At 41.5% G+C, this 26,659-nt stretch overlaps 2 protein-coding genes across 3 annotated transcripts in view; one reads left to right on the forward strand and one right to left on the reverse strand.

Moving 5' to 3' along the window:
• The window catches only part of PIGF (phosphatidylinositol glycan anchor biosynthesis class F), a 24,262-nt gene extending 10,810 nt beyond the window's left edge, over positions 1–13,452 (forward strand). Inside the window, exons 5-6 of the mRNA XM_063152051.1 lie at positions 7,515–7,648; positions 8,987–13,452. Of these exons, the coding sequence (XP_063008121.1) occupies positions 7,515–7,628 (114 nt within the window). The 3' untranslated portion in view covers positions 7,629–7,648; positions 8,987–13,452. The remainder of the gene's footprint in view (positions 1–7,514; positions 7,649–8,986) is intronic.
• RHOQ (ras homolog family member Q) lies at positions 1,271–25,205 on the reverse strand. 2 transcript variants are annotated; one of them, XM_063152053.1, is made up of 5 exons: positions 25,025–25,205; positions 24,817–24,875; positions 9,786–9,950; positions 8,955–9,050; positions 1,271–8,226 (listed from the first exon to the last, which is right to left on the reverse strand). In XM_063152053.1, exons 1-5 carry the CDS (start codon positions 25,164–25,166, stop codon positions 8,194–8,196), a joined length of 495 nt encoding a protein of 164 aa, XP_063008123.1. In that variant the 5' UTR covers positions 25,167–25,205; the 3' UTR covers positions 1,271–8,193. The 2 variants fall into 2 exon arrangements, with proteins under 2 accessions (XP_063008123.1, XP_063008122.1); XM_063152052.1 differs by having other exon boundaries at positions 1,271–8,230.
• Positions 25,206–26,659: the final 1,454 nt, after the last annotated feature.

Genomic DNA, 26,659 nt, shown 5'->3' on the forward strand with positions numbered 1-26,659 from the left:
GGTTTTTTGATCTGTAGTGGAAGTGGTTCTGCTTTAAAGCAGAAAATGTGGTTTAAATCTTTTTCGTTGGGGAAGACTGAAGTGATATTATTATTTTAGAGAGCAGTGTTAAGGCCTTTAAGGCTGCTTATTCCAAAATCTGTTTCTGATGTTTGTATTGATTGTTGTTAGTATTTGTGGTGTAACAACATGCAATAGAAATACAGCTGCATTGCTACCTGTAGCTTCAGACAATTCATTATTGGCAGATTGTCACAGAAAAGGTGAGATTGGTACTACATGAACTGGATGGATCTGCAATTATTGAGAAATATCGCTTGATAAAGCAAACCAAAGGGGTTTTGCTTTTGACCTTTGGCTCTGTTGGTAGCCCTGGAATGTCAAAAGTTGTCAAAACCACAAAATATCCAGCTGGTACAGAAATGTGCTGTGAGTTTGGGATGAAAAATGCTATTGACTTAGCTTTGGTACAGCAACATAATATGAAACAAGCTATAAGAAAAACTCACTGTGTCTTGAATTGGCATATTTTTCCACTTAATTGGAATTTAGCACTTAATCAAATCTGGTGTCTGCAGTCAACTTTTAAATTGAAAAGTCATTCACAAATGGGGGAATGTAAAGCTGCTTCTGTGAAGTCTGGTTTGTTGATAGAAAGGTCTTCAAATGGAAGTGGTCTGTAGCGACTCACCTAAAGCAAACAAGAGGTTGGAGGCAGTTGGAGAATGCTGGAATCCCAGCAGAGTATTAAATAAAGCTGTCTGCACTATTCTGTAAGATACTTATCTGAATTGCCATGCTCACACCTACCACAGTTCTTCTGCTTTGTGTCCTTCAAAGAAAAAGCAACACTGGTTTCATTTTTTGCTACTGTTTCCCTGCCCTTGGCAGTCTGTTTTGAGTCTATCATATTTTCCTGCAAACTTAATAGAAGAACTGAAAAATTACCTGGTAGTCGTTGCTTTACATTGTGGCTGAGATGTATCAGTAGAAGTTGTACTTTTGTACTATTACCTGGGTCTTACCTGGTCAGAAAATCAGATGTCACCATCCTTTGTCTTTCACTAGAATTTGTTTTTACTTCCAAGTACTTCAGGGTTCTGGGGAGTAAACCTGATGATGAATTTCATAAGAAGAATTCCAATTCATCTGCTAATGACTAAAGCCCAAATGCTATTTCATCCTTAGTTATTTACAAAGCAAAGGAAACATGTTGCTTCTTTATACATACATCTTGTGACATGCAACAAAACTGAGATAAATACAGATGTCTCAGAAAATCTTCACTTTATTTTCCATGTTTATGTTTGAAAAATATTGCATACAGGGGATATTCAGATTAATGTGCCTCTCTACCCTTAAAAATAATAATGTTAATTGCATTTTTTAAGCATACAACAACTTCTATGCTAAGTAATTATTACTTAACAGGAACAGAATATTGTTTCAGAAATAAACTAACATTAATTTTCTGAATAATCTTTGAGAATGGAGATGAAAAAAATATAAAGCATTTCTGTTAGAACTATAAAATATATTGTTGAAAGTCAGTTTGAGTGTCCTATGATTTGGGTTTTTTTCATTATTCTGTTGTTTTTAAAGCATCTTTTAAGCATGCCATATATGTTACTCCTCTGCTAGCTTTAAGAAAAATTTTGTAACTATGCAAAACAGCTGGTCAGGGATGCCTAGTCTGTTGTTATTCTTGCTTGTAGGTCTAGAATTCAGCTTATCTCAGACAAAGGTAAAGATAAATGCCTTACAGAAATGCAGTTTAGGCACTACAGTAGTTACATTTCTGTATTAAGAACAAAACAAAAAACTTTCCAGGACTTGTTCTGCCAGGCATGTTTCAGTTAGACTGGTAGACTAATTTTGCCAGTGTTTTGAGATTGTTATCCTATTTTTCAGCAATTTTTAAAGCAGTTTGCAATACTTAATTGTGATGATTTAAGTAAGGCTGTTCTAGACAATTTAGAGTTGTACATCCATCTCAAGATGCCTCTAGGCTGCTGAAGCGCAATGGGTATGTAAGGGTTACAGTTAGCCAGGACAGTTCTACAAAGAAATAGAAAATAACTTCTGTTCTTACAGTTGTTTAGTTTTTCCAGATTGCCTGTTTCACGTTGATGGAGTGCTTTTAATAACCACATGTGATCAGGATATTGGCTTCATGTGTCACTGAGAAGTGGAACCTCAAAACACACCACCACTGAAACAGGAGGGGATGATGTAGGAGTTACTAGGCACATGCTTTCTCTACTCAGCTTGAGGAAACTAGTTGCAGAACAACGTGGTAGAGTTAAAGACCACAACTTTATCAGCACACTTTATATGTGGTGGAACTATTATTTCAGGTACAGCATTTGCCACTGACAACTGCATTTAGCTCACTGGGGAAATTGCTGGGTTTATTGCATGTTTTGATAGCAGACTTTTAAATAATGTGTTTGTTCTGTGCGTGCCCTCCAATACATCCAGGGTTGTTTGGTAGCATAATTTTGATCTGTAGTACCTGTTACTAGTGGTAAAAAGTGACTTTGAAACAATATTCTGCTTACAGTGTTATCATTAAGTAGAAGTAAAATTGCTATATTCCTACTTCATAGTGGATACTGCAAGCATAATAGGTAGTGCTGATATAGCTCACCTGAGCTGACTGACTGCCATGTAATTTAGCCAATATGACTGTAAATATTAGCCTTAGATAGCTCTCAGACATTTGTACCCTGAAAAATAATCCTGAGAATCTTGGGTACAGTTCTTGGTGCTTACTCAAGTAAGCTGAAATGGGACTTTAAACTTTCACTCTACTTTGGTTCTTCTTAACACGGCTCACAGTGTTTCCTTCTTGTATTCCTTTTTGCATTTACTTCCTACTATGAAAGTTTTTTTATAAGAGAAGTTGCTTAATATGAGAACAAGGGATAATACACAATTGGAGTTGTTTTAAACAGAGGGAGAAGCTTGTTCCACTTTAGTGTGGTTATCATTGTTTATTTAATAATGTGTTTTCTCAATGTAAACCTTAATGGTGAGATCAAAGGCTGTTATGCTTGCTATAACTTTAGAACACAAATCCATGAAATCAACTTCTAGTTACAAATGCCAGCCTGAAAAAAGCCTCACACTTTCTTCTTGGTGTGTGCTTGTCAACACACACATTCTGTACAATGTGATAAGACACTTGTAGTTAACATGTGCATGCAACCAAAATAGATTAAAGGCATGTACTGAAGTTTTTCAGACAGTACAGACTAAACAATCAGGAATTTAAGGCATGTTAGAAACAGGAAGGGAAAATAATTGTGCTCATTTATTCAGTTTTAAAATGAAACAAAAATTATTACATAGCCTTCTAATTGACAGTCAGAAATTAGTTTTTTGAAACAGTAAGCATACAAAAAATTGTGTTTAGGAATATGAGAAAAACACTCTTAAGTTTACTGAAAAGTAAGTACAGTAGATTGCCCCACTGTATTTGCATTTGTATAACCAAAGTTCCAGCAGGCAGCTGCTTACTTCATAATATCTTTAAAAACTTTGTGTTGCTTCTCTGGTCTATAAGCATCTGGCCCTTGTGTCCTTATCAATGTCTATGTAATTCCCTTGCATGGGATGCAAGACTCGTAATGGATGACAAAACTGTCATGCAGTCAGAATTCTGGTTTAGCCAGCGGCATGCACAGTCCAGCAGAGCTGGGTACCTTGCTGGGATCCTGCAACATGCTCTGCTTTCCATGCAGTATGCTAAGCATTCTCACATCATAGAATCTTAGCTGTTCTAAAGAGTGCTGAGGAAAACTAGCTCATTTATGTCCTGAAAGGTTGGCAATTCCTATTTTGGGTCATTATTCTTAAAATGAGTTCTAATATACACTAAAAACCTTGCAGTTCTGCAGGTCTATTAAGCTAGCTTGAAGAAATTCCTGTGAAGTCCTAACACTGCTGCCTGATGAAAAGGCAAAAAGAGAATTTAAACGAATAGCAGAAGTCAGAATTGCTTTGCATTTAACACTGCCTCATGCTCTGTCCATTAAAATACATTTTTTGTTCTTGGTAAGATTTGTTTTTGCCAAGCTGCTGTTCAGGTTCCTAGTAATAATCTACAGGTTGTTAAAATTGCCCTTTTCGCCATGCATTTGATATGTAAAAAACTGATTCTTCTTGTGTTAGGCTGTGAGAATGGTAGCTGATGCTTCCCAGCTGCTGAGACAGATAAGGCATTTCATGACAGTTTCATGAAAAATGTTCTATTCTATCTCCTGCACTCTTGCTAGGCCATGTGGCCTAACATCTTATTCCCCTGCTGCTGACCCAGCCCAGACATGACATCAGTACTGGGGCAGGATATGTCAGCTTCCTCAAGGCAGAAGGGAGGAGGAGGAACTGAGCTGGAAAGTTCTCAGGGGATGAGAGGGGTGTATTACAAGTCTCATATTTTAAGCGAGCAGAATGGAATCTCTTGGAACAGGCAGACAGATATTTGCTGCTTAGATTTTTATCACTTACAGGCAGTTCATACCAAGTCAAGGACTTTAGGACGAGTTTGAGATAATATGAAAGAGGGGGCAAAAGCAGGCCAATTGAGTAAGTCAAAGTCATTTAAAGAGGTCCAGAAGAAAGTGATTGGGTCTCAGAAAAACGAGGCCAGCAGCTAATACAAAATAAAGCAACCCACTTCCACAGAAAGAAACAACCCATTTTTGTAGACAGCCAAAATCATGTGAAAGTGGTGTTATTTTAGTGCAGCTGCTGTGCTTAAGAACCATATCTTAATCTGTCTTTGATAACTTGCTGCTTTAGATATACCCATGGGTGCCTCAGGCTATATGTAGCCTAAAAGCCATCAGTCAAGAACAAAAGGTGCAGAGGTGGTATCTTTATTATTATTACCTGTTTGTTAGGGGGTTTTGCCAGGTCTTGAGGGTTAGAGAAAATGGCAGAAGGACAGCAACACTCTTAAGTCCAGGCTTTTAACTGCTGTGCTGAGGGAGTTTTCAAAAGACCAAACTGCCCTCAGAACTACTTTGGGCTGTCCAAGCAGCACTGTAAGAATAAGTGCCTGGCCTAGTACCCCTCTGTTCCATGCCACTAGAAGGGATGAGGTGGTGTCTCTTTCTGTCTTATTCATGGATGGGGAGATGGCATGTTTTATGTTTTCTTCCCTTTGTTCCCTATCTTTTCCACCTGCCATTTGTGAGTGTTCCGAGGTCAGAGATTCAACTGTTAAGAGAGAGAGCTTGAAACTTTGTAAGGTAACACTGACTTTTAAAAACCAAAGCAAAAATTGAATGTTTTAGAAGACAGACAGAGGCATAATTGGTATTAAAAGTTACACAGCTATTGAAAAAACACGTCCCAAGTTGCAGTTCAGTCAGGTGAAAGAGGCTACAACAATCATCAGATATGTATTTAATCATACCAATAATCACCCACTATACACAAAATAGCACAATATACAGGGTCATTGGGTCATCAGGGATATTTGCTCTCTAGTTAGGGGAATATGATCAATTCAGAGTCCATCATCTACTTATAGTTTTGGAAAGCAAATAGGCAACTACAAATTCACCTAATGTAGGTAAAAATTTGATGAAGGATTGATCATTGATCACTCAGCAAATCTGATGTAAAAGCACCACCGAGTTAAGAAGCCTTTGTCCATAGTTTTGTGGATATTGGAGTGGTATTTGACTTCATCAGTGGATAAAAAAGTATGACTTGTGTTCCATCTGAACAGTACTGAGTGAGCAGAAGGGTTTCAGAGACTTTTTTATTGTTTTGTCCTTTAGACAAGTGTAATATGCAAAATGCTAGAAATAATTACATTTTGTTTAAAAGTTGAAAAGATCCACCTGAAGTGTAAGTTTAGCCAAGGCCACAAACTTATGTGAGTTTCAAATGCATGTAGTACTTACCATGCCAAAGCCTCTCAAGGCTTTTTATAGATGATCTACTATACACAGTAAATGAATGAAAACAAGCAAATCTTTGGCTTGAGAGGCAACTGCTGAAATACTCAGCAACAAAAGCAGCAGAGACAGAATGTATGAAAGAATGAAACAAGGTCAATAAAGAGTACCTAAGGCACCTTGTTTAGTAATCATCTTTGCTACACTCCTTAAGACCTCCAAATAACAAATAAAAGCTGTAAATGCTAAGGAATGTGAAGATGAAACAACTGAGGAGATTGAAGATGAAAGAGCAGAGGACAAAATACATTATTCTTTTTTGTAGTTAAAATTCCCATGATCAAAGGATGTGAATAAATATATTCTTTTAAGTGATAATGAAGTAAAGAGAAGAATCAGAGCTAGGAAAATGAATGAAAGGAGGAACCAGTACCATTAAGAGTAAGTTCATTTGATATTCATGAATTGCAAGTCAAAGTGAAGTAGAAAAGAAGGCTGGAGATAGGGATGTTTCTTGTATTGTCTAGTGCATTTCTCAGTCTCAAGTACTATGGGGAGGGGAGAAATATCCCCCTTAATTTAAAAAACAAAAGAATAGGAGAGTCCAGTCCATACTTGCTTTAGGAATATGCTCTGTAGAGCAGGAACTACAAACCTGTCCTTGCAAAAAAAAAAAGAAAAGCAAAGGAGAATTTTAAAGAGGCCTGGGAATTCTGTTTATTCGAAAATAAATAAATTCATTACTGCCCTAATTGAGACTTTCATCAAATGCAGTATGTAGTGGACTGGTACTATAAGCTACATCTGATGACAAACTGGTTAAGTCTTGGTTTGGCCATTGCTCCCTGCAAATCAATACCAATTATTAAAAAAAAAAGAGCAGGGAAGAATTCTATTACTACTCTGGGTAATAGATGGTTTGGTAAAGTGAGTCAGATCTACTGAGTTGGCTTCCTTTTCTTATAGTTGAAAATAGAGCATATAATTAAAGCTCTCTTTGACATAACTGGCTTACTACAAGTTTGATGATCTAGGTGCAAGATGTTCAGTCAGCTTCCAAATTTGTGTTCCCTCCCTACTGCTAGCCAGAGGGAAATTTGTCCTTTCATATACTTTTCAAGAAAAAAAGCCAACAAACCTCTATCTATCTCAGTCTCTGGCCTTATTTTAATACTAATTCCTTTATACACACCTGAAAGTTTCAAAACACCATGAGAGATTGAAAGGAGAGGTTGCTGAGAAATCCGTAGGTACCCAAATGTGTACAGCAGAGTAGGAAGTCAGGTCAGCTGAATGCTTCTGGGGATATAAATACTTCTAAGGGGTGGTTTTTTCCACATAGCTTTTGGACTATCAAACTAAAGTCTGCAATAGCCAGAAGCCTGCTTACATTTTAATGCATATTAATTAAAAACTGTACAACAGCATTTAGTGTTCATGAAGATGATTGTTATGCTTTTGGCATTTTTAGGAAAGCACATCAAGCTTTAAAGTAGAATAAGACTACTGTCTTTCAGTACCTACACTTTGTGCTCATGAAGTACAAAAACCACAGACCTTTTCCTCATGGTCTGCTTTTGCCTTGTGTTCTCCCCTCAGGTATGGCCCATTTCTTGTTCCCTCGGAGCTACCTTTGGCTATATGGCTGGTCTGATTATTGCACCTCTGTGGATACACTGGAACCGGAAGCAGCTTACATACAAAAGCAGATAACTGGAGCAAAAAGAGACAAGGTATTTCTTTGTGCAGATTCCATACAGGCTGTGCAAAAGTTGGGGGTTTTTAAGATATATATATATATATATATATAGTCAAAGCAGAAGACTGTCCAAATTCAGTTAGAGTATTTCAGGCCAAGCATCTCCACTCAGTAAAATCACATAGATGCCATTTCAGCATGGTGCAGTTTTTGCTTCCTCTAGACTGTGTAACCCTGAGAGATTGTACCTTCCAGTCTGAATAAAATATTTGTAACAGATGTGGTGGCTTCTTATTACAAGTTCATTGAGTTTGATTTTATTCCTCTGGATTTCACTGGTTGTAGAAGGCAGAAACGTAGGTTTAACTTTCAAACCTGGAACAAATTCACTATGTACTTAATGCATTGTATTTAAAATCAGTAGAATTTCACAGTAAGCCTGGCCATTGTCAAATGTCTCTCACGTGATCAAACAGCAGTTTATGCATCTTGAGCCTATTCTCTTCTTCACTGTGTGTTTCTTTGGAGTTAGAATGGCTATAATAGCTTCATCAAAAACAGTCTTCAGTCCTTTCTGTGTTAAAGCTGAACACTCCACATAACAGTAGGCTCCTATCTGTCAAGAAAATAAGTTAATTCAATAGCAGTATGTCTCAGCTGTTCAATTCCATCTGAGCACTTCTGCTTTTTTTTTCTCCCCCCATAGCAACATTACAATGTTTGGCTGCAATCTGAAAAAAGTTATCTGAATGTGCACCCCGCTGTAGGAGAAAATAATATTTATCTTTTGTCCAAAGATCTGGAAGGTATTTAAGTTGATTGGTTTCTGTGGGAAAGAAGTAAGTTCTCTAGATTGGCAGTGGGTGCCTAAGATATGGTTGATAATTAAAGAGCAAAAAATTATTACATTACTCATTTGTGTTTCAAAAATAAATGCTCTGTAAGTGTCCTGATAAGCATTATCCACACAGTAGTTACAGTGGTAGTATAACATTCTCAAATAGTGTCTAAAAGATGCTTCCAACATTTTGCTTGAGCAGGAGAGGTCCCTTCCAACCTCCACCAGTCTGTGGATTTTAATTATCTTTGAGTAACATTTACATAGCTTGTATAGCTTTTACAAGTGTCTACACTGAAAATTAGAACTGTTACTGACAAGAAAGTATAATTACATAGGTCTACTCATTAATGTAAGTGTTGTTAACTGGTAAGCAGTCACAAGATTTCATATGTGGACTGCTAAAAGATATGCAAAAAGTGGTAAAGGAAGACTAAGTCAAGTAGAAATAGGGGTGTTTTGTTCTTTGTTACTTGGTTTCATTTAGGAGTATCCAGTTTACCTCTTTTGCTAACTTCTGTCCTTGCTCCACAGATACGGGCTTCTCTTTCATATCATTCAGTCTTGCCAGAGTTTTTGGGTCATCACGGAGATCAATCTAGCAAGAAAGATTGAAGTCATTCTGGAATACTTTCTCTAAACAAAAGTCAGCAGGCAATGATACCCTCTTTTTAAAGGAGAATCATTCAATGGAATATTATCACTATAAAAATGGAGTCATGGCATGATTCAGATTGTGGACCCTTCCTGATTCAAGAGCCCTCAATTTAAGTTGTGAACCTTTAATCTAGAAGGAAGAAACATTTATTCTGTAATTCATCACTTCAATTAGATGTGATCATCTTAGAACACCAAATGCAGTGGCAGAAAGATTAACCCATAGGTAACACCAACATGTGGGTCACTTCATAAATGAAGCCCAGTCCACTACCCGTGAGAAGCAAGAGGAAATTGTCTCATTTCTCCCCTTTTCCTTTGCTTCAGCAAATATTGCATGTGACTAATAGTTGTAAACCCAAGAAATTCCATAACATGGGCATGAGCAGACAATTTTATTCAATAAGTCCTGTGACTTTTTAGAAAGTCACATGGGAGACATGCAGCCCATCTTGCCACCATGTTTACAATGGACATAAGTTTTTTTAACAAATGGGGATAGCTCATTGGAGAACAGCACGTATCTGTGTTTTTCTGCCACCTGTAAGGGTTGTTCCTCCAAAGGCAGAAGGAGGTGCTGCTCAGGTCCTGTTGGGCCTCAACTTCCAGCCCAGAGAAAAGGCACCATACAATGATCCTAATTGCTTAAATAAAAGTAGAACAGAACCAAATATACCTGTGTTCCTACTAGTAAAAAGGGAACATTAGGTGCATATTCCTTCAACTCCGGTACCCACTCTTCCTTCACATTTTGAAATGAAGCAGGGTTTACCACTGAGAAGCAGATAAGGAAGACATCGGTCATAGGGTAAGATAAAGGTCTCAGACGATCATAGTCTTCCTAAGGAAGAAAAATTCTGTTATCTGCAATATTAAATTGTTGCCTGTATTTTAACAGTTATATTCAGAAACTGTATTTGTATTTCATGAAGGTTGTTGAGGCAAACTTTCTGAATGTTTAAAACTATTCCAAGCTAGTTAGTGTCGCTGTTAGAGCAAAATTTACATATGAAGATAACTATATGTGAATGTAAATATTTTGAAAAATGTGTTAGTACTGATAGAAACTTGCTTCTCTGTGAGAATATACAGATGATTACCGTTCAAAAAGTTTTCACTTCAGGAAAAAAACAAAAGACTTATGGTTCAAACATACTTGCAGATCAAAGACTACTATTTGTAGAGAAATGAGCAGGTGTGACTGCTGTAGAGTCATCCAGGTTATACAAAGCTAGACTAGATTAAGGCTGTTTGATGCACTTAAATCTTCTATTTTGGATCATACACAGAGGTGATATTTAAAGCCCTCCATAGAATTTTGTTTCTTAGAAACCTTACAGTCCTGTTCCTAGTGTTCAGGGCAGTAGGAAGGATCTGAAGGGACCTCTTTTGTCTGACTGTGCTTTCTACTAGCAAGCCCAGCAAAGGATTAGATGGAACAGAAATTCAGAATCAAGAACACTATGGAATATTAATGCCTTTGTTTATTTGTTTGTTGGGAGTGTGGGAGAGGAGTTAGTGTGAAAAGGTTATTTAGGACATTTAGAGCCTCAGCATTTAAAGTCAGCAGTCCTACTGCCAGGGTATACCACACTGTGGGAAGACAAGTACCTAGGAGCATTGCCCCTCTTGTAAATCAGAGTTCTCTCTAGCAAGGGAGAAAGGGATTTTTGCCCCATGTTTTAGCTAACAGCCAGAGGGAGCATGCCCTTCTGCAGAGCTTCTCTCTGCAAGGCTTCCTTTGGTCTTTGGCAGTGAACCAATGCCTTACCATTCCTACTATAGAGTTTTGGTGGTTTTTGCAACATAGATAACTAAGACTGAGGCCAGGCATTGCAGTGACACTAACAAATGCTGGATTTATACCTTCCACAGTAAACACCAGTTTATTAGGGCTGCTGCAGCAGTTTCCCTTTTTCCCATGTAAACTCCCCATCTTAATTAAATCTCACAAATATTGCAATGATTCATTCATTAAACATAGAGGCAGAAATGTAATTCAAGTCCATGTTTGAAATGAGACAGAAAATTAAATTTTTGTTTCCTTGGGAACAGCCACATTACCAGATTATTAACCTATAGTCACACCCTCAGAAACGCCCTTCATTGATTTGTTAGGTTTTAAACATGGTCACTTGAATTTCAGAAAAACTGTGAGAACATCCTCAGAACCCTTTCTGCTTGGCTCATTTTTCCATTTGGAAGTCAACAGCTGTGGGAAGAGAGCTGTTATTCTCATGAACTGGAGGAAAGATAAGCACAGGCAGAAATTCTGCAGTAGCAAGGAGGCGATCATTCCTTGTCATACTCTTATGCCATTTTGAGTATCCACTCTAGCTTTGTAAACAGGCTTGTCAATTAGCTAGAGCATGTTAATTGTTGATAGAGCTTCCCAGTTTCACAACCACAGTAACTGACACCACTTTGAAGCTACAACATTTGACAGGTCTTTTCCCTGCCAGTGTCATGCTCTTGCCCTGATTCAGAAAGAAAGAAACAGTAACCATGTCTCTTCCAAATGTGTGGACATTCATCATAGAAAGCAGAAATAACTTCAAAACACCAACACAGGAAGTTAAAACTCTTTTAGCATGCAGTTAGATTTTTTAGAGTGTATTTTATGTTTCACTTTTACTGCTGAATATAGCTAGATCCTGCTCAGGGTTGCACTCTTATTTTCTGGGGTGGAGATTAAAATTCTAAAAGAAACTTCTCAACTACCAATTACTCTGTTCTCTGGAGTACAAAATCTGCATGAAAATACACAGTGGACCCATCAGTTGCTCTGAAATTCAGCTCTAAATCATATGTGGGGTATTAGTGAATAAGTTATATTTTTTTAAAATCTACTTAAAAGCTGTAATTTGTTCCTACTGCCAAACAGCTGCCATCTCTATACTGTGCTTTTTCTAAAAATCTCATATCTGGATTAGGGTAACTAGAATACTTCCTGCAATAAAAGCTGGAATGGAGAAAGCCTTTCACTGTCACCAGAAATTACTGTTAGTCCATTAAACTTAAAATAGCTCTTTAGTTAATCCGTTTCAAATTACAGATGGACCTTTTATTCATAGCAAATATTAATCATTTTCTTAAAGCCACTCTCCGGTCTGAACTCCTTTCCTTTCCTGCTCCTGCATTTGTTTGTGTGCCTTTTGATTTATACCCTGTTCCACTTGCACTGGGCCAGCTGTGGGCAAGTGTAGTTAAGAGTTAAACAGAAGGCAGGTACAATGTGATTGGATACATCATGTGTGTGCTCTTTGCTGCAGTGGCTTCACTGCATTTAAGCTTCCTTAAATTATCAGAGAATTTGGCTATACCCACCAGCCTTGCTGCTTGAAACATGACAGTGCTCTCAGGCTCTCCTTTGAACCTTGTGTGTGCTCTGAACATCAGGTGTGCATTGACACCAATAGCTGCACCCATGATTGGACTGGTCCTGAGTCCTCCTGGGAGAAACCCTGGTTAAATTTTGCCAGCACCTAGTAGGACATCTGGGCTTAAAGACTCCTTCTGCCTCCCAACAGCCCCTCAAAAACAGCAATAAAACCTGTAAACTTTCTCTGATTTATTGGGCCAGCATAACTGCTACAACTGGTAGAAGAATCTGAAATACCAAATTAATTTAGACTGAATGTTACAGAAGCCTGGAAAAATCTTATTGCTTCAACTATAATTTATTTCCTCAATCTAGTGTAAGGGAAATAAATGTGGTTTATTCTAAATTGAAATGCAATGGCAAAATTGATTATACTAGCCAGTCAACATAGATTCCAATTTGAGTGTATGTACATACCACACTATACAGCAATTAGCTAATTAGACAATCTGATTGGGGGAGGCACTGCATATATATTTAGACTTTAAAAATATTTAGGATATTAGCAGGAATATTTTAAGAATGTGAATAAGATGGGCAAGAAAGCCCCTAAGGATTGAAATAGTCAGTATAAGTCTCAAAAACTTGAGGCTGTAATAGTGAAACAGCTCATTCTCCAACATACTATATAGTTTAAAAAAAATTGTTTGCTGAAGCAGGTGAATACAGAAAATATGAGGGCTATATTAACTTCAAACAAAGCTGGACACAAGAATGTTGACTTAATTAATGTTCTGTGGAGCTGTGATCCCTCTAAAGGATGTGACACTACAGCAGGGCTGTTCATAATTTCCCTAGTATCCCTGTGGAAAGCCAGGACAGCTGCTAGTACACAACAGACATAAAGAAGGAGATGAGATGAAGGAGCTAAGGACTTGGCTTCTCAACTACAAACAGGGGGTTTTGTTTTTAAAGTGGACAATAGAAATTCAGGCTTTAAAATTGCTATGTCTTCTTATGGTAGGCTGAAGGTATGTCTAGTATTGCCTTTATCTTGGTTCCTTAAAATCTATCCTTTAGGTCTCCTTTTCCATGTTACAGTACCTAATCATCTGCCTGAGATTTTTTGCTGTCTTGTGTTTGAATACTGTATTTTGGATGGTGAAGAGGATTTGCTCTAACATGTCCAAAATCTGGCTATTTTCAACATTTACGTGTCCAGAAACAGGTCTTGGGAAACTTTTTGGATGCAGACAGAAGAATGGTATTGTAGTTCCACAGCATTAAAATATTCTTCATTTCATGGGTTTGCTCAGACCAAAAGCAGAACACAGTGTCCCATTTCAAGTCATGCATTTGATTTTGAAGTGATACTTTTGCCCAGTTCTATGGATATCAGCTGAGACACAGCTAAAGAAAAGGAAACTGTATTCCAGATTCTGCCACTGACACAGTATGTAGTCCTGAGCAAATCATTATCCTCTCTCTGTTTGCATCCTCCCATCTGTAGGGGTTTGCTAGCTTAATAATGCATTAGTCTTTGCAAAGCACTCCAAAAGCCTTTGATGTACACAGCTTATGTGCAGTGGGATATTTTAAAAAAATAAACTCAGACAAAGTGGAGTATAATAATTTCTGGACAACCTTCTTGACCCACAGAAAGCACTATTTCTTTATATTTATTAGAACACTGAGGTGCGAGGCGCTGACATACAGAGGTTCTGTGTGTAGAGACCTTGTGGCTCCCCTGATTTATGGTATCATGCTCCTCCCAGCTCCAGTGGAAGTGATGGACACACAGAGTCTGTCTGCAGAGACACCCCTCTGTCAGCAGTGTGAGAGCACAGGCCTCCTGCTCATCTGGAATGGTATTGGGGGCTCTCTGGCCACTTTGGAGAGATGGAAAGCAGTTAGTCCTTTGCAGCCACTACCTTCCCACACCTTGACCAAGCGCTTTGAGGAAGTCCAGGCCTCTCAGACCTGCCATTGCAAGTCATGAAGACAATGCTAACCTAGATCTGTCTGGTTGATTTTTATTTCTTTGCTAGTGTTTTTAAGAAAATAGGAGAAACCAAATTATGGTGTATCATTAACACTGACACAAGAGCCTAAGATGCATCATGTTTTAATTCACAGTCGGTGTCTTGTTCTGACAGAACCAAAGCAATGAATTATTTTATGTGTTTTGCAGTTTAGGAATGAAATTTTAACAATGCATCTTCAATTATACTGACAAATCCTTGATAAACCTATTTCTATTCCAAGAGGTATAAAGTGGATGGGTGGAAACAAAATAAAGCTTGCACCACTGGAAGAAAAACCAGAGCTCAAAACCTCTGCGTTTGTGATCTCTGTGTTAGCAACCATCTGTTGCTTTCACAGCTTACAACAGCAATCGTAAGGAGAGGTTCTCACTCCCAGCCATCTGTTTTTAGAGGGTAAGCCAAAAATAGACATCAGGCAGAGTTGCTAGAGGAATCCAACCTTCATGCAGCAAAGGGTAATCACTACTGCTCAGAGGGGTGCAGTGAGGCAGAGTTTTGCGGAGTAAAATCCTTGGTAAAAGTCTGTTCTAACCACTTCATAGTAACAAGAGTCAGAAGTCTTCTCTTATTATGAATTGCCGTATTTCAGTTTTTGAAATGCATTTCAAACCTGTCTTTCAAGACTGCATTTTTTACTTTTCCTCCCTGAAAATAAGTTTCTGTTTCAGAAGGCCCCCTGTAATATTTTGGAAAGCATAACCAGCGAACCATAATGACTGATGTACATAAATGTGGACTTAGTAACAACTCACAGCTACCTCTGGACACATCTCGCCATCTCCCCCAAATTATTTGGAATTAAATGCTGATCTGCAGCTCTGCCATAAGCACCAGGCAAAGCCTCTATCTAAAGGTTTTGAAAGCAACTGCTTGCTGCAAAAGTACACCAGGAACCAGACTTCACTGCGCTGAATCACCCTGTGGTTTCTGGTTCTACAAGACACTTGGTGGGGGAGGAGAGAGAGGGAAGTGGCCTGTACTGCCCCATGCCAAGCATAAATTGCTTCTCTGGCTAAAAAACACTCTTCAGATTTTTCAGTCTGGGCTGTGTAACACTGTAACCCTTTGCAAGGAAGGAGGGTGGAGCGTCCCCCAGGATGCTGGTTTCCTGGCACTGCCACTCACAAGGCACCACTAATGCAGGACCATTTGGCATAAAGCTGCAGTTTGGACTGACAGTGCATTGTCTGCTCAGCCAATTCCACGACCCAGGCTTTGCTATGTTGATGACTGCATTTGATTTTTCAGTTGTCTACATCTGTAGCCCCTAGCTTTTGAACATGCAAAACGAGAAAGATGCAGTGATTATTCCCTGGCTGCAGGGGAAAAGTGCACTACAGACCCTCTGTCTCTTCACAGGCTTCTGAGGATATAGCTTGCATTGCTAAAGAAAGCAGAATTGTCCTGTTGTGGTTTGTTAGCACAGGATTCCCAGAGAGTGCAAAAAACTGTTGGTTTGGGCCCAGCATCTATTTTTAATTTATAGAAAAGTCTGCAAGTATGCAGAGTAAGTGCTCTTCCATTGTATTCTAAAAATGAAGTAAACTGATCTAAATCCATTTCTGAATTCCTGTGAGGAGGACTGTTCAAAGGACATATGAATTATACATTGAAAAAGCCCAGGGTTTGTGAATTACCTTTTTTTTTAATAACAAAACTTTCCCCCTGGCATATTTGAGAACTGTGCAACTGCTTACATCTCTGAAAAGCTTTTCTGGATAGACAGAAATAACTAGCTGGAAGATGGAGCCTAGTTAAGATGGATTTTAGATCATTAGAGACAGGAAGGAGAGCATATTTCTTTTATTATATACAAAATTGCCTTTAAGTGATCAGATTTGATCCTAGACTTAATATGGAATTCAGTACTGTCCAAATGCTACATCTTGCCATGTGGTGATGCCAAAGTACTTTCCTAGATGGTCTCAATAGCACACTCCCTTCTCTCCATCACCATGAGAACTTCAACTTGCTGGTTGGTTTTCTAAAAGTGAAAGTCCCTGAATTTTCCCTATAGGGCTTATTATTTTAGCATCTGTATCAACAGAACATGTATCCAGCTGACTGCAGGCACAGTTTCACTTGAACACCTTCACCTAAACCTGTTGTTTACACACTATGGAGCTCCTAAGAAATGGCAGAGTAGCTGGCATGGACAAACCCTTTCACTCCTTGTCCGTAAGAAATTTCAGTCCTGCTCTGCATTTTTCTCACTGTCAGTGACTTTATGAACAGCATTTTTTCCACACCAGATTTCCATTTTCCCCAGGAAGGGAATTCACCCCAGTTGTGTCTGCAGCCATGAACAATCAGGATTTTCTATTCTTATAGATGCAGCAAATAAAGCTAAAAAATAAAATGCACCCTGACACAGGAGATCTGGACAGATCCTCTGCAGAATCTGCTCTTTGGAAAGATAGGTTCTCTGACTTTATTTTCCCAGAAGAATATGACCTGTTGCCACAGGCAAGACAGCCTACAGAGTAGAGTTGGTTTAGTACAGTTATCCATATAATATCAGATATGTCTTTTCATTTGCTACCTGTATAAAGACTGATCAGACAAGAAGACTGATCAGTTAGGTGTCCCATTCCCTTTCACCTTTTACAAATGAACCCCAAAAGCACATTCTTCAGTCCAGTATTGAGGAGCACATAGAAGATTACAGCTTTGCTGCCTCCTCAAGGTTAGCTCCCATCACACAAATTCTCAGGAGAGTGCCAGGGCCATCATGTGCACCTTGAATGAACACATCACAGTGAAAGATTTTCTGGAATGAAAGGAGTTCCTAAGAGTCTTCTGCACCTTGTTTTATATCAAGTCCCGTTTGCTAGGGCTAGCAGCTCCCATTGAAGAATGTGATAAAACACTTAGCAGATGTTAAGGCAATTGAAAGAAAAACCACAGGCAGTTTTTCTTAAGTGAGGAATTTTTGAGCCATCTCACTGCCTGTGGCTGGCCTATCTGTTGGTCATAACTAAAGACACATCCCAGGTCACACCTGGCATCCATCCCTCGTTGACTCCAACACTGAATCCCAACTGGAAATAGGACCAACAAGGAAGTAGCACTAAGTCCTAATGATGATCTTAAAGTATTTGTGACTACATCTAATTTAGAGCACAAGCTGCCTGAGGTACTCTGAATCTGTGTTTTATTCATGTGGAGCAATATACTCACCTAGGATGCTGACAGATGTTGCTTTGCTCTGGAGAATAATGCTGCCACCTGCATTTTTATGTGCACACCAGCGAGTGCCTGGCATAGCAAAGAATTATTGCACACGTGCCACAGCACAGATGCAGCATGGAGCAGGATTAAAACAGACTGGGGACAGTAACTGTAAAGTGTCAAATGACACAACCTCTTCAGAGCTGCTGAAAGTGTCACGTAGCACTCAGACATTTTTCTTAACACAACTCACCCAATCACCAATTCAAACAAATAGACTGCTTATAAAACCCCAGAACAGAGCAGTAAAAAGACACAGTTCTTCTCCTCTGTGTTCTTATTTTGCATTTTTTCTCATTAGGGCAGGAGCAATTTTGTTAGAAATGCAAGTGCTAATTTGGAGTCTTAAAAAAAAGTCCTGAAGTTCTGCCCCAAAGCATCCATTTTTGAGATGCTGAAGTTTATTATTCACAATAGAACTGCAGGATTTTGAACCAGTGTGCTTTGTATTATTTCTTAATTACCAGGTTCCTGGAGTCTCTATAAAGAAAAAGCACATCCTTTTCACCTTTAAATGAAAGAGTAATTTCTAGTACCTCACAGATGCAGAGAAAGGTTGATACATGAAGATAGATGAAGGCCAAAGATTTAAAGAAAACCCACATGCAGCAAAGGGCAAAACCATTTAAATTTCCTAGACTTTTGGGGTAGTGGTATATGTGGGTAGGAGGAACTGGCTCATCATTTTGAATGCCCAGGACTAACAAAACTTTGCTGAAGTAGGTTTTACATCCACTTTGTCCGTGTGTTCTTAATAAGGAACTGGAACAAAGTTTACTGAAATCAGCAGTAGAGTGCCAGCTAACACAGAGCTTTGGATTAGACCCTAACACACCCTTTTACATTGCACGTCCATGCTATGGAGACAGTGGTCCATTAATTTTGTTTACTTTCTTTTAAGATGTAGTTTGGAGGCTGAATCAGGAGTTAGGCTATAAATGAAAACTGCATTTTTTTATATTTCTCCTATTTACCAAAATATGTAGAGTTCTTTGCAAAGAAAACAGATTTCAATGGAGAAGTCTGAGTATGGACCTGACAAAAATTCCCAGGGTCTCATATGTTCTCTATCAGAAAAACTCCCCAAGTCATGCTACCTTAGCCAGTTGTCCCATTCCATCACCCCTGCCTCCTGCAGCACAGCTGTAGATTATCTGATACTCAGCTGAGTGCAGGTGCATGCACAATCTTAAAATGAACTCTGGGAAGTAAGAGGATACGCAATAACATTGTGCTGGAAGAGCAGTAACTGTTTGTATTCAGTGTTGCCTTTTTAGCTGGTCATGTTTAGATAGCATTGCAAGATGCCATTGTGTTTCAAAGAAATTAAAAATTGGTCAAATTCAGACACTTCTCTGTCACAAACTAAAGCATATCTTAACCTGGGAAAAAAGGGCTTTTTACTTGGCCATGTAACCATTTAGCAGGAGTCCATCCTAGGTCAGTAGTCTTCATAAAAATGTGCTTCTAAGATATCAAAAGTTGAAGTTTCAGAGAACCTGTCAAACTTGGTTTGCTTTGTGTTCTTTATTTTGTTCTGCCATTAACTTGCTGTTAAAGTGGCAAAGATATTCTGGATCTACATTTTCAAATGGATCCCTTAGATTTGATTTTAACATAACTCAGTGTCACTATTCAGAAGTACCGTGGGGCTTTCGGCACTCTGAAAATGAAATGTTAACTGTCTTGAGTTTCCAGCACCTATCTAGTGGATGCTTCTGGGAACTCAGAACACCATCTCCCATTCTGCACCTCCCCTGTTATCTGGTGATAACAGTGCTTACCTATCCTTCTAGGAAAGCTGCTGTGCTTTCAAAGCATGAGTCACAGCTCACGCAGAGGCGTTTAGATGCAGGCTTTGCACTGACAGTATTATTGTTGCAAGGCCATTTTTAATAACCAATCTGAAGGTATAAGTCCTTTTCCTTTTAAAGAGAAAGTCTGTCTTTGCTTAAACCCTTATCTAGAGAGCTCTAAACACAGATTGTTAGCTCAGGCACTTCACCTCCTCTTACACTGAAAAACTTAAATTCCAAAGGGAGAATCTAGGCATGTTTTTATTTTATCTGCATACATCCAGTTGTTAAATCTACGTGGCTGGCAACATCCTGAGGCACAGAGCAGCTTCAGCGGAGGCTGAGCTATTCATAGGCCAGCACGCTGGGCTGGGAGTGAGCTCATGAGCTCCCAGCCTCCCCAGTGCCAGCTGCCAGCTCGGCTGGGACATGGAAAGGGAGTGAGGCAAAATGCATGTGGGAGGAGGGAGGCACAGGGGGGGCAGGAAGGGGACAGGGTGTTGGCTGCTGACATTTCACGTTTAGATCTGCCAAAATCGTGTTGGAGGGCTCGGTGTTTACACCTCTGCAGCAAAGGGTGGCAGGCTTTGCATTGTGTGAGACTGCTTCACTCCAGGCTGACATTTGCAGCTACGGCTGCCTGGTAGGGGCAACTCAGAAGGAGCAGTGTGCTCTGGGGAGGGACATTTCTATTTTGCAACAGAGCAGCAGCTGCCTCTCTTCTCAGTAAGATACTGGAGTGGTACCTAGGGCTAGACCAGGGCTACTTACCAAAGCCAAGACAAAGAGGAAGGAGTATAAGGATTACTGCTATTTATTTATAGCAACCACCACAGGTTTGGGAACTATCCATTTTTAATAACCACACCTCACATACAGACACCTTCACATTTATAACCATTTGTTTCTACACCTCTCCTTAATGCAGACACTCATCTCCCTAATAACTGAGTTAGCTTTTTACACTTCAGCAGCCTGATCAACTTAAATATAAAATTGCTTTAGCATCAGGGCTTCTGTTACAGCCAAAAAATCAGTTTACCTGAATTAAGATGGCTCTGGCTGCAACCAGTGTGACCATCTGGGCTGATATGTGCAAAGAAGTGGCTTGTTCTGTGCTTGTGAATACCATGTGTTGTGGTACTGTTCTGGGGACAGGTGAGAAGGCACCAAGAGCTTCATTTTATCAGACCCTGTATTAGCATGTTTAGGGCAGAGATATAAAAGCAGAGAGCCAAGGAACACAGTTCACCTCAGCTTTGTCTGACCAGGCCCCTCTAGTATCAACAGTAAGTGATGCTGAGGGATATAAATGTTATTATGAGGCACTGCACCACAGTAAGATTCACCATACCCTGCTCTGCCCAGATGCTGGCTTGGTGCCAAATCTGCACAAAACAGTCATGCCATGCCTCAGCATCTCTCTTCCCAGAGCAACACAAGCAGTACAGGCTCTGCTACTGCCTCCCCCATCCTTCCTCTAGATCCCAACCGTCCTTTACAGCAAAGACACAGGAGCAGAGCAAGGCTTCCTCCTGTATGTGTTCGGCACACACTGGAAGAAAGGCACACTATGAATTAAAATCCTGCAGTAAAAGGAACCGGCAGAAGGATAGACTCCAGCTGTCATTTTAAACAACAGCCTTGAATATAGAGCAAAATCCCCAAAAGGCAACTCCTGTGTGTCCTACCACTTATTCTGACCACTTGGGACATGGCAAAGGGACATGTGGAACCTCTTTGTTAGTGCTTGTGGATTAACAAAGAGGTGCCACATCCTCCAAAAATGTTAACTTCCTGAGAGCTGGCAGTATTACTTCTGATATCTTGGAATAGCAAAATGATAATCACTTGCCAGCAGTTCAAAACCTCTCCAACATGGTGATCTTAACAGACCCCTGATGAAGCCATGGTTCTCTTCCCAAGCTGATTTTGCCATGCACCCCTGTTCAATGAAGAGCAGTATTGACCCACAGTCTCTCAGAAGAGGCTGCTGCAAAGCCAGAGGCATCACAGGCACCTCATGTTTAAATATCAAGTGCACTGATGTGTCTTCAGTGTAGGTAGGTGCCACAGTTCTCACATCTTCTGGGGAAACCAAGACCTGCTCTAAACCCTTGCAAACAGCAAGGCTAAAAGGAGCTGCTAGCTCCACCTCTGGGAGGAATTGCTGGAGGAATGGCACTGAATTCCCACCCACCTCCCTGCTATGGGAGGCTGCCTCCACAGCTGCAAGCCCAAATGGGCTCTCTGAGCCTCCACAGCCCAGCAGCTGTACTGGCTATTTTCTGCTGAACCAGGGCCTCAGTATTTTCAGACAGAGAAAAGCCTTCTTGAACTCACAAACACTCAAAGGCCTGTGTGTAAACTGAACTTTGTGAACCACTAGTGGCATTTTTCCTTGCTATATATATATTACCAAGGAAAAAATGGGATTTTAATAGGTTTGTTTTCAACGTACTTTAAACTCACGAAGATACGAGGCCTTATGTCATCGTTATAGTTACTACATGTGATCCTGTGTGTGTTGTGAGGAAGCGAGCTAGAAGTGAGTACTGGATGAACTCAAAAGCTTGCAACTGCTCTGCCAAAGCAAAGTCTGTCACAAGTTGCTAAATACATAACCACGCAAGTTAAAGAGACCCACACACTGATAAGCCAGTATTTCAGGGTGATGAGCCTGCTGTGCACCAGCTATTAATCAAAATCTTGTCTTTAATCTTTCTTCTGCTAACAGCTTTCTGCATTTGGAGTAAGTCACTATCTGAACTTTCATTAACCCCTTTCACTCCTCTTCCCCCTGAATTGACATCTGTAGATTGGACCTATTTACTTTGTCCAGGGCTGGAAGCACAAACGTGCTGATGATTGTGAACTGCTTAGATACCACAGTGATCACACACAGCCAAGTTTTATAAAACTATACTATCAGGCCAAAATCTTACAGTAAAATTATTTGGGGCTGACAGAATTAGAAACAAAAGCACAGATGCATGCTGGCATAGAAATTTTAGCTTTGGACAGCAATGTATCCAATCCATACAGAAGTCTGTGGGAGCAGCAGGCATGTACCAGGTACAGCATGCCGTTTCCCCAACACAGAGAAGACATCATCAACTCATGTCTTTTCTGCTCTTTATATATTTATGTTTTAATGTAAGCTTTCTATTATTGTGTGGCTTTGGGAAGACAGGCTTCTCAGCTGCTCTGACAAAGCAGCTTTTGACTGCATGAAATTGCTTTAGTTTTACTGGACGTTGGGATGGGGCTCCTGTGGGCAGTCTCTGGCACCCACCAGTTCCCCAAACATGCTGAAGTGGGATGGGGAGAGTGGTAAAGATTTTATCAGTACCACAGGTCTGACTAAAAGGGGAGTTTTGCCAAGACCAGATATATCTGTAAAGGTAGCCTCATTAAAACACCTTATGTGAACTGAGGGTCCTCTGAATCAGGCCAACAAGATCTATTTCTAGGTGCCTGAAAAACTGCCCTGGAATTCAAAATTAAGATTTCAGCTTTTCAAAAACTGGGGGGAAAAGCTTACCTCAACTTTCTCTATATACAATTTCACACTGAAAAGTTTTTCTTAGTGTAACAGGAACACGTTAATTTGCTGTTTGTTGTAAACTGGCCAGTTTGCCCTACTGACTTTTGAGGAGGCCAAAGATCACCTGTGTTTGCAGTCAGCACATTCAGGCAGAGTGGGTACCACAAAGCCACCTTAGCTGAGGTTACACAGAGCTAACACATACATTAACAGCAACAAGCCCAGAACAAGCATCCCCAAATAAACCATGCATATGTACAGAAGTGCTAGGCTCACTTTCACACTTTCCAATGCTCATTATAAAAAAAACCAAATAGTTGCACACTAACCAATTGCTTTGTCTGAGCACTAGATCCTCACTTTGCAACCTACTTAAAGAACATTTTAAAGCTGTGTTCTGAACTAATTACTATTCAAAAACAGGACTATGATAGTAGTAAGAAATGCACTTAGCTGGCATAAATTTGACTAGCTTGTGTTTATATCAGGGAGATGACAAGCATGAAGTCAGTCTTTGTAGGAAGAGTCTGATCCTTCAGGGTATCATCTTTCTGGAAATGGCGCTGTTTCCTACAATTCTCATGGAATTAATTTTTTTACTGATTTCAGGCCTAACAGAGATATAAAACTGGTTAAATGTTGATTCCCTAACTCAAGGCTATATATAGATCTAAAAAGGTACACTAGTTCAGGCAGCAGTTGTTCAATTAAGTACAGGAACAACATGGTTAAAATTTACAGCCTCAGTCTATGCGACTTCAGCGAGATTGTCTTACGAGTTGCTCTTTACAACAAGGAAGCATGTCTGAGGTCATGTGAGACCAAAGCACATGCTCACACTGCAAGAAGAAGTTTAATATAGGGAGTACACAACTTTACCGAAACCCATGCTGCGTTTCTGTATATGCCCTGCACCTCCTGGGTTCAGGCTCTTCACAAACGGTTTCGAATAAGCGATCCCCAGACAGTACTCTAACCCTGGAGACCAAACCTGGCTCGTGGCTGGTGCCATGCAAGTTAAGCTGAGGAAGAGATGATTTGAATCATGGAGCCCTTTAGAAACCACTAGACCAGTGACCCCTCCAAACATCCAGTATTTTATCCATCATTAAAGTTACTCAAGAGCCATGCTGACATCACAGCATCTTTCACAACTGGCTGTAATGATCTTAACTAAATTAATCGCTTGAGTTGTACGGGACAGCAAAATAAACCCAGGTTATCTCAAAGGCAGTGGCTGAGAATTACATGTTGTTATTTTCCACCTTTAGTTCGAACAACTCTTAGTAGCTATTTGAGTGCTGTAAACCACAACCAAGGCAAGCTGCGGCAGCCTAGCTCTCCATCCGACCCGAGGCGGCGGAGGCAGCGTGTGCCCTCTGTGCCGAACGGGGCACATTTACCCCTCGAGAGCCGGCGGGAGGGTCGGCATCCCGAGCAAGGGAGTCTGGCCGGTGGCCATGCCCGGCCCGAGCAGTGCCCCGCAGGCGCCGGGCATCCCCGCAGCCCAGCGCCGGGCGATGCCGTGGCGCCTCGGCCCCAACACCGCTAAAAATAAAGCCCGTCTCCTCCTGCCCGCCCTCGGGAATCGAGGTTGGATCGATGGCTTTCTTTTAAAGCCGGATTTTATCAATCGCCCCCCACCCCCGCCAAGCCTCCTCTGAAGCTCCCAGCCCGGACCACAGCCCTGCGAATAACTTCAGCGCCGGGATCGCCGGCGGGCGGGGGGACGGGGCCGGGATCCGCGGGCAGCGCTCGGCACTCACCTGGCCGGCGGTGTCGTAGAGCCCCAGCAGGTACTGCTTGCCGCCGACGGTAACGCTGACTGCGAGAGGGGAGAAACACAGCGGGTGAGGGGGGGCAAGCCCGGCCGACCCCTGTGCCGCCCCCCCCGGCAGGGCAAGGCCGGGGGATGGAGGGAGGGCAGAGAGCGGCTGCCGCCCCCGGCGGTAGCGGGACCCCCCGCCCGCTCACCTGCGTAGTGGTCGAACACGGTGGGCACGTACTCCTCGGGGAAGGCGTCGTTGGCGTAGCTCATCAGCAGGCACGTCTTGCCCACGGCGCCGTCCCCCACCACCACGCACTTCAGCATGACCGCCGCGCTGCCATGGGCCATGGCCGGAGCCCGCCCTCATGGCCCCGCGGGCGCGCCCCGCCGAGCCGGGCCCCTCGGCATCGCCGCCGCCGCCGCTCAGCGGGCGCCCCCGCCGGCCCCCGCCGGGCGCGGCCCCCCCGCCATCCGCCGCCGCGCTGGGCCCGGCGGGAGCCGCCTTCCCCCGGCCGCGCTCGCCGCGCAGGGAGCGCCCGCCCGGCAGCGGGGCCGGGGCCGGGCCGGGAGGGGCGGGCGGGCGGCGGGGCTGCAGGGCCGGGGCCGCTGTGGAGAGCGGCCCTGCCCCGGCCCCTCTGCCCGCACACGCATGCACGGCAGCCGCCCGCGCCTCCCCGCCCCGCAAGTTACTTGGGCGCTGCGGGCACCCCCTGCCCCGCGCAAGCAGCGCTGGCTCTGTGGTGATCCCCCACCATCGCCCTGCGCGTACAAAGGAAACTCCGGCAGCATCCCCTGCTATTAGCCCCTAGCTGTGCCGGTAAGCGTGAAAATAATCAAGGGGAGGCAAAAGGATTTTGTTCTGCGCTGAGTTTGTTGGCTTTGGGTCTAAATTCACTAGTGGGAACGGACTGAGTAAAACCAACGTGTGTCATTTGAACAGGCTTGAATACTCGGTGTCAAGGCTAAAGGACCAGAGAACAAGACCTAGAAAGAAATGCTGCGTGAAAAAATGAGTGAAATCATGCTCCCACTAGTGTCAGTGGCAGAAGTCCCACTGTTCAGTGGCACTAGGCTGTCACCTTAGCGAGCTGTTTCCAACTTCACATTTTCAAGTGATGTGAAATATGTCTACAGTCAGATAGAAACAATTGCCTTTTTTAGTTTAAAATTTTTCCAGATTTATGCTATAAGCCCTATCCAATTACAACAGAAACGGCACACAACAGTGCAAGCCACAAGGAGACCTCTATGTTGTGTAGTTTGTGTTTCTATTTGATCTGACATGCTTCAGGGAGAAAATAAATGCAAATCCCACATTGCACAAAGCTTATCTGAATATTCAATGAAACACATTTCCAAACCAGGACAAAATACAAAAGTTATTACGTTACAAGTTTTTCAGCTTAGTCAATCAAGCTTTCGTGCCTTCAGACCACAGAGGGTGTGAGCAGGACATCCAAGACTGCTTGCTCTGGTGCTCTCTCATCCAGAGAACATCAAACCAATAAAGAGACAGAAGCTGCCCCAGGAGGTATTTCCTGAGCCCTTGGGAAATGCCAGCTCTAAAAGGAAGCTGGATTTACCCAGAAGTCAGTCAACTGGCAGCCAGCACAGGACTCAGCACACAGGTCTCCCAGACAACAACTTTTCCTAGTGAGAAGATATGTCCTGCAGGAGTAGCTGTTTCAGGGTGAGTTATGGCACCTCATCCAGGAAAACTGCTTTAGAGGTTTCCAGGTATCCATGAGGGACTTGAAATCATGCAGATACTCAGTGGCCCAGGTGACATCCACTTCCCCTTTGCTTGCCAATGTATACATTTAGGAGTACCCCACACAAAC

This window comes from Melospiza melodia, chromosome 3 (assembly GCF_035770615.1).
Source record: "Melospiza melodia melodia isolate bMelMel2 chromosome 3, bMelMel2.pri, whole genome shotgun sequence".
In the NCBI taxonomy this organism is placed as follows: Eukaryota; Metazoa; Chordata; class Aves; order Passeriformes; family Passerellidae; genus Melospiza; species Melospiza melodia.

Excerpts from the sequence above, each read along its gene's own strand:
- RHOQ (XM_063152052.1), bottom strand. The coding sequence starts at position 25,166 with ATGGCCCATGGCAGCGCGGCGGTCATGCTGAAGTGCGTGGTGGTGGGG. Across the intron at positions 9,951-24,816 it reads TCTACGACACCGCCGGCCAG|GAAGACTATGATCGTCTGAG; the intron begins GTGAGTGCCGAG and ends TTTCTTCCTTAG. Across the intron at positions 9,051-9,785 it reads TTTTACTAGTAGGAACACAG|ATTGATCTCCGTGATGACCC; the intron begins GTATATTTGGTT and ends CTTTCTTGCTAG.